Source organism: Harmonia axyridis, chromosome 3 (assembly GCF_914767665.1).
Source record: "Harmonia axyridis chromosome 3, icHarAxyr1.1, whole genome shotgun sequence".
In the NCBI taxonomy this organism is placed as follows: Eukaryota; Metazoa; Arthropoda; class Insecta; order Coleoptera; family Coccinellidae; genus Harmonia; species Harmonia axyridis.
The window spans coordinates 30,468,906-30,485,597 of NC_059503.1; the positions used below are offsets into that span (position 1 = coordinate 30,468,906).

The window sequence follows — 16,692 nt, forward strand, 5'->3', positions numbered from 1 at the left end:
TGAATACAATAAAATCATGTCATCCTATAAAATGATGTTTCTCGAGTACCTAATAAGAATGATAATGAAGAGAATCGAAAAAGAAATTGTTGAAAAACAATCAGGCTATAGAGTAAGTTTAATTCCAACTTGATAATGTAACTGTTACACTCTACAGAGTGTTACAAATTCTAAGAAAAAAACAGGCTATAATTGCGATACCCAGTATTTGTGAAATAGAGGTTTTTGTGCGCATACGGTTAACACGTTTAGAAGAAAATAACCTGTCATTCAGAAAAAAAAGTCGGACGAGTAGTTTCGACAAAAATGTATCTTAAACTTCTGCCTAATTTTTAATGGTGTGTTAATTTATTGACGAAGTATACATGCAATATTTTATTTAGAGCAGTTAATCATTCAATCAATCATTTATTTAACAAAGCATCTCAAAACAGAAGGCAATACTTAAAAGTCAACTTTACATGTTAAAATTTCTATGACGAAAATAAAAACTAAAAATACAAAACAAAAACTAAACTAAATTTAAAAAAATGAAGAAAGATCGAATGTGTAGTTCTGAAAATATCTGGAAAACAAAATTCTAAACGGTTATATTTACGGAAACTGCAGTCGTATTTTGTACATTAACAAATTTAACCGGATCTGTTTTGAAAATACAAGTTTCTAGATCTTTTCGTTCGAGAGTTGTGATTTTTTATAGGCGGCTGGCCAGACAGAATAGAATTTGATTAGGGATTCATCATCAGTGAGTCAAATCCCTTCTATTCGTTTGAGACCAAAATTCGAAAATTAGAGGCATCATGATGATGTTTTCCACGGGCGTAGCCAGGTTTCAGTTTTGGGGGGGGTTTTACATATTATAAAAAAAATCTTATGTTTTTCTCTTTAAATATATCAACTTTAAAAGAGCCAACCCATTCAGTCTATTTTCACTAGTTTTATTTTTCAAGTATGTTTTGAGAAAAAAAAACATTTTCAAAATCACTTTTTGACATTTAGTTTATTTCTTTATATCGATAAATATATTTAGGAAAAAAATACCGTCGTAGTATTTATACAACAGAGTACTCAAATTCAAATTTATGAGTAGAAAGTTTATATGCAAAAAACCGGTAAAAAATGATAGTAATCACATTTTTGCATTTTTTTCAATGTTTTATCATGAAATTTTGGTGGCAAACTTCAGATTCGAATTCTGTACCCCAGAAACAGAGATAATAAATCTAAGAAATTAAAACTACCCCATCAACTGAGTTTTAGCAGAGATAGATATAATACGCCAATTTTGAACTATCGTTTGAGCCAGGTTTTTCGGACAAAAAACTTTATGGAAGAAAACGTCAGAAGATTAAATTTTTTTTGTATTTTCTTTTAATGTTCCGTCACAGAATTTTGGTGCTAAACCTCAGATTCGTATTCAGAACTCAAAAAAATAAAGGGTGTTTTTTTTAGAGCTATAGAACTTTAAATTGCAATAAAACAACGATAGATTATTCGATTGATATGAATTTTATTTATCCGCAAGATAATCTTGTGGCATTACATTTTGAATATGATTTCTGGCATATGACTGACAAGGCTGGCTCGGATGTAGTCCAATCTGGACGTCCAATTTTCGATGACTTTTCCAACATTTGTGGCCGTATATCGGCAATAACACGGCGAATGTTGTCTTCCAAATGGTCAAAGGTTTGTGGCTTATCCGCATAGACCAATGACTTTACATAGCCCTACAGAAAGTAGTCTAGCGGTGTTAAATCACAAGATCTTGGAGGCCAATTGGTCCAAAACGTGAAATTAGGCGGTCACCAAACGTGTCTTCCAATAAATCGATTGTGGCACGAGCTGTGTGACATGTTGCGCCGTCTTGTTGGAACCACAGCTCCTGGACATCATGGTTGTTCAATTCAGGAATGAAAAAATTAGTAATCATGGCTCTATACCGATCACCATTGACTGTAACGTTCTGGCCATCATCGTTTTTGAAGAAGTACGGACCAATGCTTCCACCAGCCCATAAAGCGCACCAAACAGTCAGTTTTTCTGGATGTAACGGTGTTTCGACATACACTTGTGGATTAGCTTCACTCCAAATGCGGCAGTTTTGTTTGTTGACGTAGCCATTCAACCAGAAGTGCGCTTCATCGCTAATGGACGTAGTGCGCGATACGTATTCCGCACAGAACCATTATTTTCGAAATAAAATTTTCAAGCGTTGTTCAGGCGTGAGTCTATTCACGATGAATTGCCAAACCGAACTGGGAATAAATCACTTTACAGCTGTTAAATCCGTCGCCATCTTGAACAGTAATGCTAACTTAAAGTTATATACCTCGAAAAAAAACACCCGTTACATACGATCGAAAAAATCAAACTAACCCATAACTTTCCTTTGAGGGGCACATGTGAGCTCAAATTGACTGGATTACGTAGAGGTAATTTAATTCAAATTTCACATTACAAAATAATTGAACTGAGAGTGATAATTTCATTCACTTTTTACAAATTCCATTAAAAAATATTTTCGAGAATTTGAAAAAAAAAAAGTTTTTTTGACATCTTCAACATTTCGGGGGGGGTTTGAACCCCCAAAACCCCCCCCTGGCTACGCCCGTGATGTTTTCATAAAGCGATCTGTTTGTGGTCCATTTTGACATTACTGTAAGATATGTTAGATCAGGAACAAAGTAAATTGTCACGATTTCCTCCTTTTACAACTCCTACACGTTCATAACATAACGTGCCAAAAGGAAAAAATTCGAGGTCAACAATCTCACAATCAATCCAGCCAGGTACAAAAGAATGAAGTACATGTTCTAGTTTCCCTCACACAACAATACAAGGCTGTTTCTGATTTAGACTATCGACCACTGCAGATAGAATAAATAATATTTTTTTTCATTGTGAAATCACAGAAGGTTTTAGATTTCGAGTTGCCTTCACAAATAATACGTGAGATTTTTATCATTTCCGATGGCTTTGCGAGATGGTTCCTCAACGTTGAAGATGAATTTTGAATTGAATGAGGATAATGAAAAATATGGTACATTTTTTCATTTTAATTTTGTGAAGAATTAATCTTATTCATGTCTCATGGGGGAGAATGCAATAAATTTTTCCCGAAAGTTTTGAAACCGAATAATATACCAAGTTACATAAGGAAGATCATCCAGTTATTATGAATTTGTTTCCTTGGTCCCTAGATTTCTTGATCTTTTACCCATTAAATATGTCTAGGACATCATGAAATTGTTTATTCCACACAGCTCATTTAACAGACCAAATTGAAAAGTCCCCGGTCTACCATAGTAAAACACATTTTTTTGGCAAAATTCGATTTTATTATTCAACATAGTTACCTTCGGGGGCGCTACAGCGATTTAAGCGATCTTTTAACTTTTCGATACCATTTTTGTAGTACGATTTGTCTTTCGCTTCTAAATAAGCTTCAGTTTCGGCGATTACTTCTTTATTGACGCTAAATTTCTTTCCAACGAGCATTCTTTCTATGTCTGAGAACAGAAAAAAGTTGCCGGGGGCCAGATCTGTTTTCATTGATTTGTGACACGGCGCATTGTCTTGATAAAACAGCACCTTTTTTTCCTCAAATGGGGCCGTTTTTTAACGATTTCATCCTTTAAACGACGCAATAACGCTATTACGTCAAATTGAGGATAATTTACTGTCGAATAAAAAATTCCTGTAACATTTTTTGATGATATTTGAAATGAAGTGGGAAAAAAGAAAAATCAAAATGACATAATTTACTTTTCTTATGATACCTCGAAAACCGGCCCTGATAATCTCGATTTGTTTGAACTGCTTGATAATGCTTCTATGCATGCAACTTTTTCTCCATTTGACCGATCTTCTAACTCTTTTGGTTTAAAAGTTACCAATACAATCCCATTAAAAAAGTGGCCACCCTGTATAATAATCGCTGTTGATGGTCTGGCCTTTTGGAGGTAATCACTGAATATTATACCTTAAGCATCCCAGAATACTGATGCCATAACCTTGCCAGCTGATTGTTGTGTTTTTCCTCGCTTTGGATTCGGTTCATCGTGTGCAGTCCACTCAGCTGACTCCGGAGCGAAATGAGGGTGTCATCCATTGTCACATATCGATGCAAAAATTCAGGTTTATTGCACTTAAACAGCTTCAAACACTGCACAGAATCATTAACACGTTGTTGCTTTCGATCGATTGTGAGCTCGCGCGGCACCCATTTTGCGCACAGCTTTCTCATATACAAATATTCGTGAATGATATTATGTACACGTTCAGATGATATCTTCACAATGTCTGTTTTCTCGATCAACTTCACTTTACGGTCATTCAAAATTATTTTGTGAACTTTTTTGATTTTTTCATCGGTGACAGCCTCTTTTGAGCGCCCACTGCGTTCGCCGTCTTCGGTTCTCATTTCACCACGTTTAAACTAAGCATACCAATCAATGATTGTTGATTATCCTGGTACGCTAATTTCTGATTCCAATTTTAATATGAAGCACAAATTGACGTATTCTTTGAAAATGTTTAACACTTATGTTTCTGATAAGTCAGAAACGGACACTTCTGTTAAAAAAGAGGCTTAAGTTTGGGTTGAAACAGCCTGAACATATTGGCAAAAAATATCAGGAATAGGTAATTGAAAATCCCGCTTGGAAAGATAGTTGTAGACGTAGTTTTTTCTTTTTTTGAGCGGAGGAGACTGGTCTCAAATGTTAAGGTCGGCCCACTGTTGACAAATTTGTGGCCAAACTAGTTAGATCGTTATTTAGCAAAATTCGACTAGGGGTTCCGTAAATAAGGTCGTTCGAAAATTTGTATTTCTGTTAATTTCAAAACTGCAGCATCTTTCTGGGTGAAAATTTGAATTTAACTTTCCCATCAGTTTTTCCTTCATTCTTAATTTTCACGATGGATATAAAATATAGAACGAAGAATCTGTATTATGTTTTACACTGCGAATGAAATTTGCTGTGAAAATATTACACAATTCCTAGACAAAAGCGTTGACATAGTATCTACTCATTATTCAAATTTTTCTGACCTAAACTTCGTCTCCAACTTGAGTGATCATTTTTTATTCTCTAAGAATAAGGTACTATTAGACTTTACAGTGAACTACTCGTTTATGAAAGAACATTAGATATCTCAATTGAAAATCAGATACTCATCCTCATCGTTATTTCATAATTTTTCATGGGAAAAATTTAGAATTGAGTACCTACCTACTTATTATTTCAAAATTCAGTTCACTTGCCACTTTGAATTGGTCTCAAAATAATGAGAAAACAAGATGATTATGCCTTGGGTAACAAATCCTTAATAGAAATAATTGTGATTGGTGATGGCCGTTGAGAATTATGTTGTAGAATTGAAGGATAATGAGTGTTTGAAATTGTATGTACTTTTCACTGGGTTAATGATAGGAATTTTTGCATAATAATGATCCAAAGAATAATGTTGTAGAGGAGAAAAAATCGATGAAAAATAGAAATATTGAATTTTAGTCACAATCTCTGTAACTTTCGAATTTTTGGCCGAGAATGATTTCAAACAATAAGTTTCCACTGACTGATTATGAATACGTCTTCAAATTCGAATGGAATAACCTAGAAACTTGAAATTTTCAGGCAAAATTCGACTTGGTGTTCCATGAATATGGCCATTCGAAATTTTATTTTATTGTTAATTTCGAAATTTCATATTCGATAGATGTGAATTCGCAATTAGATGTAAAACGACAATTTCAAGCCTCGTACTAAATTTCATTTTCATCGCTTTACCAGAATCACTGAAAATTCAAGAAATCATCGAAAAAATTTATCCAATATCTCCGTGATTCCGGCATTTGATGAAGTAACAATCTATAGGTACCTGCAGAATTTCAAGCTGATCACATCATGAGAACGGTAGAAAAAGCCAAGAAGAATATTGGAAAAAAAATTAACGCTGGAATATTCAGTGTTAAGATTTTGCGTATATCTGAAGAGTATTAATTTCATAAAAAATGCAATGAACTCTACACCACACGGACATTCCATCATTGTGGTATCTTCTTGGATTTTCTCTGACACTCTTCATTTTCTGATGTGAAAGTTCGTGAATAACTCACTTTATCGAGGAATTTAATGTACACATAAAATTTCTGCGAAATCTGATAAATCCCGAGATATCAAAATTAAAAAAAAAAATTTTCAATCTATATTTGTATCTGCATTTGTTTTCTGAAGTTCAATTGGTTCGGATGGGTATTTTTTCAATTATAGAGAAAATAAAATTTTATTTTATGGGCGAATATCAACATATGGTAATGTCTTTATACGATTCTTGAAAAATTGAGATTAAGGCAAAAACAGACTAAAATCTTTGCGAACAAACGCTTGCTAGACCCAATTGACGCGTCAATTAGCCTTGTGTGCATACTTGTAAAGCCCCACTTGACGCGTCAATTCACTTTTATGAGCACACTGAAAAACTGAACAATCTGAAAATATTATTTATATAGATTATTCAAATTATTAAAAGTACACAATAATCAAAATGTATCTAGTGTACCAAACTTCTTTATTATTGGTGCTATTAACATGAAACAAAAACAACCTATAAGCACTTTTTCAGTAGAATCCTTTGGTGTAACCATTTTTCTTATTGCCATTAGTTTTGGAGTTATAAAACAAACTTGAGTTTTTTTTTTAAATAAACCATATCAACTTCGATAACAAATAAAATGGCTTTTTTCCCATCCCAAAAAAATATAACATAATACAAAAATTTCTTATCAAACTATAAAAATATTAAAAATCAACAAAAGTTTCAGTTTCACACGGCAAATTAACCAAGTGTCTATCAATAATAATCTGTGAACTTCAGATGAATAAAATATTCGGAGCCACCAAGGTTCCCGGATTTAGCACCGATAGATTTTTTCATTTCATTTTCAAATTGATAAATGTTGTCCTTTAAATGTAGCCAAAACAAAAAATCTAACGATTTTAAATCCGGAGACCTTTTGTTGTTCACCGAATATTTTAATTATCTGAAGTTCACATTATTATAGATAGGCACTTGGTTGATTTACCGCATGAAACTGAAATTTTAGATGATTTTTGTAATTTGAAACGAAATTAAATTAATATATCATGTTAAATATTTTTTAAAAAGTGAAACAAGCGATACACAAGTTTATATTATAACTGCAAAACGAATGGTAATAAAGAAAAAATGTTTACACAAATGGTTTCTACTGAAAAAGTGTCTATTCTATAGACATTACAAATGTATGATTCAACTATTCTCGATATATATCATAAATATAAAGTATGAAGAGGAAACCATCACGGAAATGTTTATCTTGAATTGAACACGAAGAATTGTAAAACATAATAACAAGTTATTTCCCTATAAAAAATTGAAATAATTGGTTTGAGGTTCAGTTCAGATTTCATAGATGCAATACTAACGGATATGCATTCATCATAATATTGTCCTTGGCAAAATATCGATCTCATATATTTAACAAATTCTCATTCCAAATTGAAGCGAAGAGAATATTATTCATATTGATATAAAAGTATAGAATCATGTTGCTGTTAATTATAAATGTTGTAATGAAATGTGGGAACATTTTTGTATTGTTATTTATCCTCTTCACTTCAATTCTATTGTATAGAAAAAAATGTTCCGAACGCTTTCAAATAATAATAATAATCGTCTTTATTTCAAAAAAAGTATGTGCATACATAGATTTGAAAACAAATTTGTAGATCTTACAAGGACCAATCTGGAGCGAAGTTTAGTCGAGGACTATTCTTACACTTAACTCACAGAATGTACCCATTCATGTCGCATGTGGACTTACAAAAAAAAAAACGAATATCCGCTCCCTAATTATATAATACTTAACCTAAACAAAATAAAAATCAAAAATTGAGAATAACTAAGTACTTGAATGAATTAAAAAAAAAAAATAATAGGTATACAAAGGTTTCGATCGATTCATTGAAACTTAATAAAAAAAATATACATAGTAGGAACTATCAGATAAGAAAAGCGAAAAAATAAAAGTAAAACAAGTTTGAATAAAGCAACACTTAAAGAATTTGACTACAAAAAAAAATTTCCTCTGTTTGCTTTTACGACCCAACAAAACTTTCATTCAATTAAACGTTGAAGTTGATTTTATGGAGATACAACGCTTTCGTTTATTGAAAACAATCAAATTATCTGATTTAAAAGCCGTAAACCGACTGAGTATTCTTCCTATTAAACTCTACAAGTTCAATAGCACTCTACAAGTTCAATAGCAAAACCGAAGAAACCCAAATTGTCGGCAATATAACTTTCTTCTGAAGACAATTTATTAGATTTATTGAATTCCAGTAAAATTGGCAAAAAATAGAATTGTTTGAGATTGTCACGGCCGGCCAAAGGTGGGTACTAAATTAAAAAAATTTTTTCGTTGATTTTTTAGATCACAATCGGAATACAATTTCAGTTGACAGTTGCTTAACCTATTTCATTACCTAAATGGTCTTTCTTGATTCTTGTGACAGAATACCTTTTGTTACACCTTACCCACCACTTTCGCCGGCCGTGGAATAATCTCATTTGCAATAGTCCAGTGGCGGCTGGCGAAGACCCTTTAAAAAGACAATGCTTATTCTGACGATGTTAGATGTGTGCTACAAGCTTGAATTTATTTTATTTATTTTCTATGAGTATAATAACAATTCTTTTGATTGAAGATGCCTTAAGTTAGAAGTTACAAACTACCATTTAGAATTTTTTCAAACATGAAGGAATCTTTTAAAACCATGATGAATGGTTTACTCTTTCAAGTAACATCAGAAAATGGATTTTAGAGTTGATATGAGATTCCTTTATCTTTATGGGTACAAAATCTAAATTCTGACTTGTTACAAGTAGTACCAGAACTCTGGAACGATTAAGTTGAAAGTTGTAGCACCATCATAACATGCAGATGCAGATGAAAATATAATATAGTGTACCTAGTTATTAGAGTAAAGAGCAACACCAAAGTGATGAAGTAGAGGTAATCGAGGAAGACTCAACACGTAACACATAATAGGTTTTGAAATCTACAGACTTGTTATCACGATCTGTTTATAGCAATAAATATAGAAAATGATGATTTGAACAGATCAATGTCTACTTTATACAATGGAGTTGAGGCTGTTAACAATTTAAAGAAAAAACGAAAAGGGGGAAATTTTATTATATTGATTTGGTGGATTTATCGCATACACACTTTTAGATACACATTTGTGGTTTTTCTCTCTATTAAATTGAATTCAATAGAAGATTGAAGTTCCTCAATTCCTCTGAAATTATGCAATGGACTACAATATTTAACAGATAAAAAAAAACAACAATTGTTCTTTGGGAGATTCAGATGCTTTCTCTAAAATTAAAAGTAGATGGATGATTTTCTTCAAACATAAACCATTGTATTCAAAAAAGTTTACCGTAACCGAATCTTAGAATACCTCTGTATATAGTCTGTTCACCTTAGCATTGCCATGATTAAGTTATGAATTATTTTCTGGGATTGTTGCCAAACTAACCATTTTCAACATACTGGCTTGCGCCTCAGCGATTAATGTTTATACTGATTTTTCAGAATAAACTATTATTATTATTATTATTATATAGGTACCTATATCGTATACAATGTATACATGAATATACATAGTTAAGAACGAGCGAGGAAATGTGAGTTATTGGAAAAGAATTCGATTAATTCAGTATTAATGAATCACGAAACCAAGGCGGTTTGAACGCAAATGTGGTAATATACCACTGTAACCAAACGTTTTTCATGTATTTCGTGACAACAATGAGGTTTACGACTTCTCATAGCAATTATATGCAGAGTGAAGTGAAATCTTTAATTTCTTTTACGTGTATCGTTGTTAGGTATTCAGGAATCTTGCGAACTTTCTTGTCTTTTTGTTAATATATGAAAAACACTCCAAAATTTTCACTAGGCATGGTTCATCATTTTCGCTTTTATCTCAAATATCCCAACATAAATGAAAAATCATATTTTTCAATCAATGAAGACAATTAATATCTAGTAAATGAAAGGTTCTTTATGGGTTATTGTTCGAATAGACAATACGAAAATGACAATGACGAAAATCATTTTAAAAACTTGCGGACGTTTCTCATAAACTCTTTTAGAACTTTGAAATGAACATCTTTATCTTGGGAGTTGCATGATATTAATGAATTCCATATCATATCTTAGTTATTTCCTAAATTTTTGAATGGAAAATATGTAGATCAATAAACAAAAAGATGAAATTCAACGAATTATGAATGATTGTATAAATATATGAGAAAATACATGAATAAAAAAACCACGATTTCTAACTGTTTGGAGTAGTCTGTGACTTCCGGAAAACACAAAAAATAACTAAAATTCGATAACTAAATTTGACATTTAATGAATTGTTAGCACCTAATTGTTCGTTGGGATTGTTAAGAATTCCATAAACCAATACAATTTTCAATATAATTGATTACAATGCATGAAATGTAAAATTTAATTATCGAAACATCGAATTTTAGTTAGTTTCTGTGTTTTCCGGAAGTCACAGACTACTCCACACAGTTAGAAATTGCTTTTTCTCCTCATTTGAAGTTCTTCCTCAATTAATTTTAAAGTATTCATTTTAGGTATAGGGTTTGTTTAAGTTACCCTTCTTTTTATAAGTAGAATTGACTGAAAAAATGAAAAATATGGGTTCTAATTTGATATTCTTGAAGTGTGATAAATTTGAGTTGTCCAAGCTTATGATCTTTTGATAAACACCCTGTACATTTTTGATCGAAACCGCAAACAGTCTTATAATACTACGTTTTTGCAGAATCTAAAATGAAAAGGATTTAATCGGAAGAAACTTTTTCTGCTGAAATATTAAAAAAAAAATATGAATCCTCGTCGCCACCATTTTTTTCATAATAATCCTATTAACTCATGAACCGTTGAGTTTTTACCTAAGGTATGTTTATGTATGCGCTCAGGAGTGTCTCAAAATGAACCTCAAGGGGCGTATATCTTCATCACCACGGACAGTCAAACCACGCTGAGATCCCTGGAATCGTGTTGTCAGGGGTCTCTGCTGACTTGGGAGTGCTGTAACACCATAAAGCAACTGGCCAGAGGAAATAAGGTGACTCTACTATGGGTACCAGGGCACTGTGGGATTGAAGGAAATGAGAGAGCGGACGAGCTTGCAAAAAGTGCATCAAGGTTAAGACCTGCTGGACCTGAGCCTTTCTGTGGGATAGGAAAAGACCAATACAAAGCTGCGGTCCAGCTATGGGAGTTGAACAGTAGGACAATCCACTGGACTAACACTCCTAGACTTGTTCAGGCAAAGAAATTCGTGAAGATTTCACCTACCTACGCCAAAAAGCTCCTGAAGCTGTCGCGAGCCGAGCTTCGGGTGATGGTGGGACTGCTGACGAGGCACTGTCTGTACAAACATCATTTGTACCGTATGGGAAAGTCAGCAGACGAGATTTGCAGGCTCTGTGGATCGGAAGCAGAAACGGCTGAACACTTGGTATGCGAGTGTCCGGAGCTGGCTGGCCTAAGAACCATTCACATGGGTAAGCCGGTCCTGGATACCAAAGAGGTAACGGCCAAGGCCCCTAAGGAGGTTGTCAGTTTTATTAACGTCATTGACGACCTCCCTGGGTTTCTATGAATGAGTAGGGTGGAGAACAAAAGATCTGCATGGTCGCAGTTCCCGTAAGGCTTACCGAACCAAAACGACCCCAGTTCAAATAATAATAATACCCAAGGTATGACATATTTCTGAATATCTAATCTAAATAATCTAATGATGCGAATATATACTGGGTGTGCCATTTGAAATAAGGAAGTAGTAGTCTGTTTCTGGTATAACCGGGAGTTTTAGAGATCTGGAAACATTTTAGGTGGAAAGATCATTGTCTCAAACCCCAACATGCAAATTTTCAGAACAAAATTATTAAAAATAAAATATATAATCAATAAAATAAAAACGAAAAAAGAAATTATCACTGGGTGTTAATTAAATCATTTTTTTTTCAGGATGTTAGTTTCTTTAGTCATTTTACCCTTATGCAGTTTTCTTCCTTTGATAAGAGGACACGGCAGGCTAATAGATCCCCCAAGTAGAGCCTCTGCCTGGCGATATGGCTTCAACACTCCTCACAATTACAATGACCATGAGCTTTACTGTGGTGGTTTCACTAAACAGTGGATCACAAATGGTGGAAAATGTGGAATTTGTGGAGACGCATGGGATGCAAAGTAAGTTTATTGTCACAAAGTCCAAAAATACTCCAGTGACAACAGATACCAGTGAGTTGTAATTTCGCAAAAAAATATCTATAAAATATAAATTAAAATAAAAGTTTTATAAAAAAATTTTTGTTGATCTCGTCATCAGAATCATAGAAAAAAAATGAGAAATCTATTCACGTGAAGTCAGGAGCTATCAAACGCCCGTTCATTCATGCGCCAGTTGTGCCCTTTGAGATTACATTGATATGTACTTAATACTGTTATGTGTACTCCAAGGTTGTCATTGGCGTATGATAAACCATAATTCAAAAGCTCTTGAATTAACGTCAGTGGCTTTTCCATTTTCTTGAACAATATGTTATATTTCATCATGAGTAAAATATTCCAGATACAACGATGTGCAAAAAAATGGTGGATGCGAGAATTATTAATTTGTTTCTTAAATACATAGGTCTTCTTTGTGATCGCTTAAATTATAAAGAAGTCAATACTCTCTTTCAATGAATTAATCTTACAAATTACTCAATAAATAATAATAATATTTATTTATACAGGGTTAAGGTGAAGTATGGAACCAAGTAAATATCATTTGAAAGAAAAGGACAATATTTATGAAATTTTGCAGGAAAGTACAATGACGCAAAATGCATCTGATGTACAATTTTTTGTTGATTATATATTTATATTTATATACCTCAATTTTTTCAATTTTTATAGAACCTCCCGTATATTTTTGCAGATGTTGAAAGAGCTTGAGATTTCGAATGCGCATGAATGGGTTTTGTGTGAAAAATATAATAAACACAAGGAATTACTTACTCTTACTTCTAGAATAGCTAAATTTATTTTCTACAGATAAAACATGAGATTAATGTTTCAAACAAAATTAAATCAAATGTTCAAAATGCCTGCCGTTCACCTCCTGACAATGAGCCATCCTATCAACAAATTCTTGACTCACTCTTTCCAAGACCTCTCCAAGCATTAGTTCACATTCATCAATAATAGCCGATATGAATTATAAAAGTTGAAGGTATTTCCGTTTCAACCGGAAGTACCTATATATCATCAACAAAAAATTATACATCACATACATTTGCGCCATTGCACTTACCTTCTAAATTTCATGAATATTGTCCTTTTCGTTCAAAATATATTTACTTGGTTCTATACTTGATCCCTACCCTGTATATGTACTACATCACATTGTACACTATGAGTATTCACCGTCAATAATTTTCACGGTTTTTCATAAAAATTCAGTCAAAGTTGAACACAAATCTTAGGCCTAACTAGTAAAAACCAATTTAAAAAAAAAATGGATTTTCGTCGTCATTAGAGTTACTTTCAAGAGTGATACATATATTTCTTCTTCTTATTTTTGAATACCTTTTCTGTGAAAATATTCGTCTTTGCTCGGAAATCTGCACTTTATCATTAGTGCCAAATTTAATTTCCTGGAGCATTTTTTTGTGATCTATAAATTTTGAAAAGGGAAAAATCTAGTAATTTTATGTGTTACAGAACTTTGTATGATTTAGATACATTGAAAACACAAGTTTGTATTATAACTTCAAAACTAATTGCAATAAAACACAAATGATTACACCATTGGTTTCCTTTCCACTGAAAAAGGGTCTATAGAATGTTCTTTTACCATAATCATAGCACCTGCTGTACCAAAGAATTGATGAGAACTTCTCATTCGACGCCAATTACAATTCTTTCTTATATCGAAAAAAAAGTTGAGGTCATGAGGTTGCGGTTTCCCCAAATTAATTCTCTCAAAAATCGAGACCGAAAATGTGCCATTCTTTTTTCCAGCTCAAAGAGATTCTGAGGTCCTCTCACTAGACAACAAATTTGGGTCATCTGATACACTATTTTTTTTTATTGAAAAATAGGATTTCAACAATACACGAAACTCGCTTCTATCTATTCATTTTTTAAATAACAACAAATGTAGCGTCACTTATTGTTGAGTGACGTGGTATACTTAAATATTTCTAAACTCACATTTCTTCATATATTTTTCAGGACTCCTAGACCCCACGAATTCGGTGGAACTTATGGAGAAGGGGTAATAGTCAGGAAATACGGTGTTGGTGCTATCATGAATATAAGAGTAGAACTCACTGCGAACCACAATGGTTTCTTCGAATTTTCTATTTGTCCAGATTATAAGACCGCTTCTCAGGACTGCCTAGACAAGAATATATTGAAGCTGCTGAAACCTCAGGAAGGAGTGGATCACCAAAACTCCAGATACTTCCCTAAGGAAGGTAACAAAGTGTACGAGATTAAATACAGACTCCCAAAGAAGAAATGTGATCATTGCCTGCTACAATGGAGGTATATAGCAGGTGAGTTTTAAACCTTTTTATACACATTATTATACCTACTTGATCAATTACCCCAAGAGATAGTTTAATATTCATCACATTTGGGAATCAACTTTTTTTACCAAATATAAAAGTTACCTACATATTTTTTGCCGACTAGCAGCATTAAAGGTAATACCCGACGGATCTGATAACATTTGACCAGCATTGACCAGGAATGAGAAATCCTTTGGAGGAAGAGGAAGATTTTTGCGAAAGCAAATCGATACTCGGTAATTTTTTTCTTCAGTATTGATTGGATTTGTTCAAATTCTCTGTGCCGCATTATATGCCATAATTAGCTGTTTTTTCTCATCTTTATAATGGTGGTGAGATGTGGACAAGTTTTTATCTTACTCAAGATTGTTTCGTTCGTTGTTATACTTGTCCAGCTTATTCTTAGTATTCTCCTGTACAACCACATTTTGAACGCATTCATTTTCTTGATATCCTCCTGTTTCTGCGTCCATGTTTCGCACCCATAAAGGAGTAACAGCCCTTCAACATCCGTAGTCTTGTGGTAGAGACAGTTGTTAGTTGCATAAGAAGCTCTTCATTTTGGTGAAATCGGATTTAGTGATTTCTACTCTACGTTTTATGTCTATTGAATAGTCTAAATGTTCGTTTACCTCTCCACCTAGGTATATGTAGCTTCTCATGTTTTCAAGCTTCTCTTCATTTATAAAGATTGATGGATCCTGCTGGTTCTCTCTACGGCTGAAAGCGAGAGTTTTGTTTTTAAGGCTTTCACCTCTTGTCAAATCTACTTTATTCTCCTAGGAGATTCATCAAGGCCTGTAGTTGTTCAATTGTCTCTATTATAACCATAGTATCATCCGAAGTGTTAGATTAGTTGTATATTGTTAGATTTATCAACATCTCTTTGATAATAATTAGTAGAAAACGAAAGAAAAACCTCGTCGCAGTTGGTCAAATCGACCCGTACATGTAATCAATTCTCATTAAACTATACTAACTGACAAAGAAACTGCAATACCCATTAGGGGCTGTTTAAATTTTGGCATTGCTATGACCATTTTTTGAGATGCACAGGAGACAGGGTAATATATACTAATCGACATAGAAACTGCATCACCCAAAAGGGGCTGTTTAAATTTTAATTTTTTTTTAAATGATTGAATTTGGAGAAAAAAATAGTGAAGGTTTTTTTATGTAAATAATTTTTGTTACTTAAATTTTGCTATCGTTTTTTGCAAGTTTTTTAAATTTTACAACATACCAGCTGTTCGGGGAGATCCAAAGTTGATGTTTAGTTATTGTTGAAATACCTAGAGCATGTGTACGTGGAATTTATCGCCAGCTTAGTAAGTTTGAAAGAGGTCGAATTATTGATCTACGAGAGGAGGGGTTGTCATTTCGAGAAATCGACAGCCGTACGAACAGAAATCCAACTACTGTTATGAGATGTTTTCAAGTGTGGTTTGATAATGCCCAAAATTGAAGTAGAGTAGGCACCGGACGTTGAAGGGGCACAAATGAAGTTCAAGATCCACGTCTAAGACTTATTGCCATTAGAGACCGATTTGCGATAACTCGATCTTTGGCTGATGATTGGTTAAGAGAACAAGGCCATCCTGTAACTGTCAGAACGGTTTACCGCTAGATAAGATCTTTTGGACTGCAGCATTATCGACCCCATCTTGAGTTACCTCTGACGGTTGAACATCGCCGGCAACGATTACAGTGATGCAGAACGCGTCAAAATTGGAACGTGAAATGGCATCAGGTCGTCTTTTCTGATGAATCTCGATTCTCCTTGGGTGCACATGATGGCCGAAGCAGGGTTAGACGACGTCGGGCAGAAAGACATGAACCTCAGTTTGATGTTGAGCGTCATGTACACCGGACAATAGGCTTTATGGTATAGGGTGTTATTGCACATGCAAGTAGATTACCTTTAGTCTTTATTGGATGTAATATGACAGGGCTGCGTTACCTTCAAGAAATAGTGGAGCC

General features: G+C 33.5%; 1 protein-coding gene across 2 annotated transcripts in view; it reads left to right on the top strand.

Moving 5' to 3' along the window:
- The window catches only part of LOC123675138, a 31,680-nt gene that overhangs the window by 13,640 nt on the left and 1,348 nt on the right, over window positions 1-16,692 (top strand). For both annotated transcript variants that reach the window (XM_045610408.1, XM_045610409.1), the window contains exons 2-3: window positions 12,119-12,340; window positions 14,372-14,697. In XM_045610408.1, the coding sequence (XP_045466364.1) occupies window positions 12,119-12,340; window positions 14,372-14,697 (548 nt within the window). The remainder of the gene's footprint in view (window positions 1-12,118; window positions 12,341-14,371; window positions 14,698-16,692) is intronic.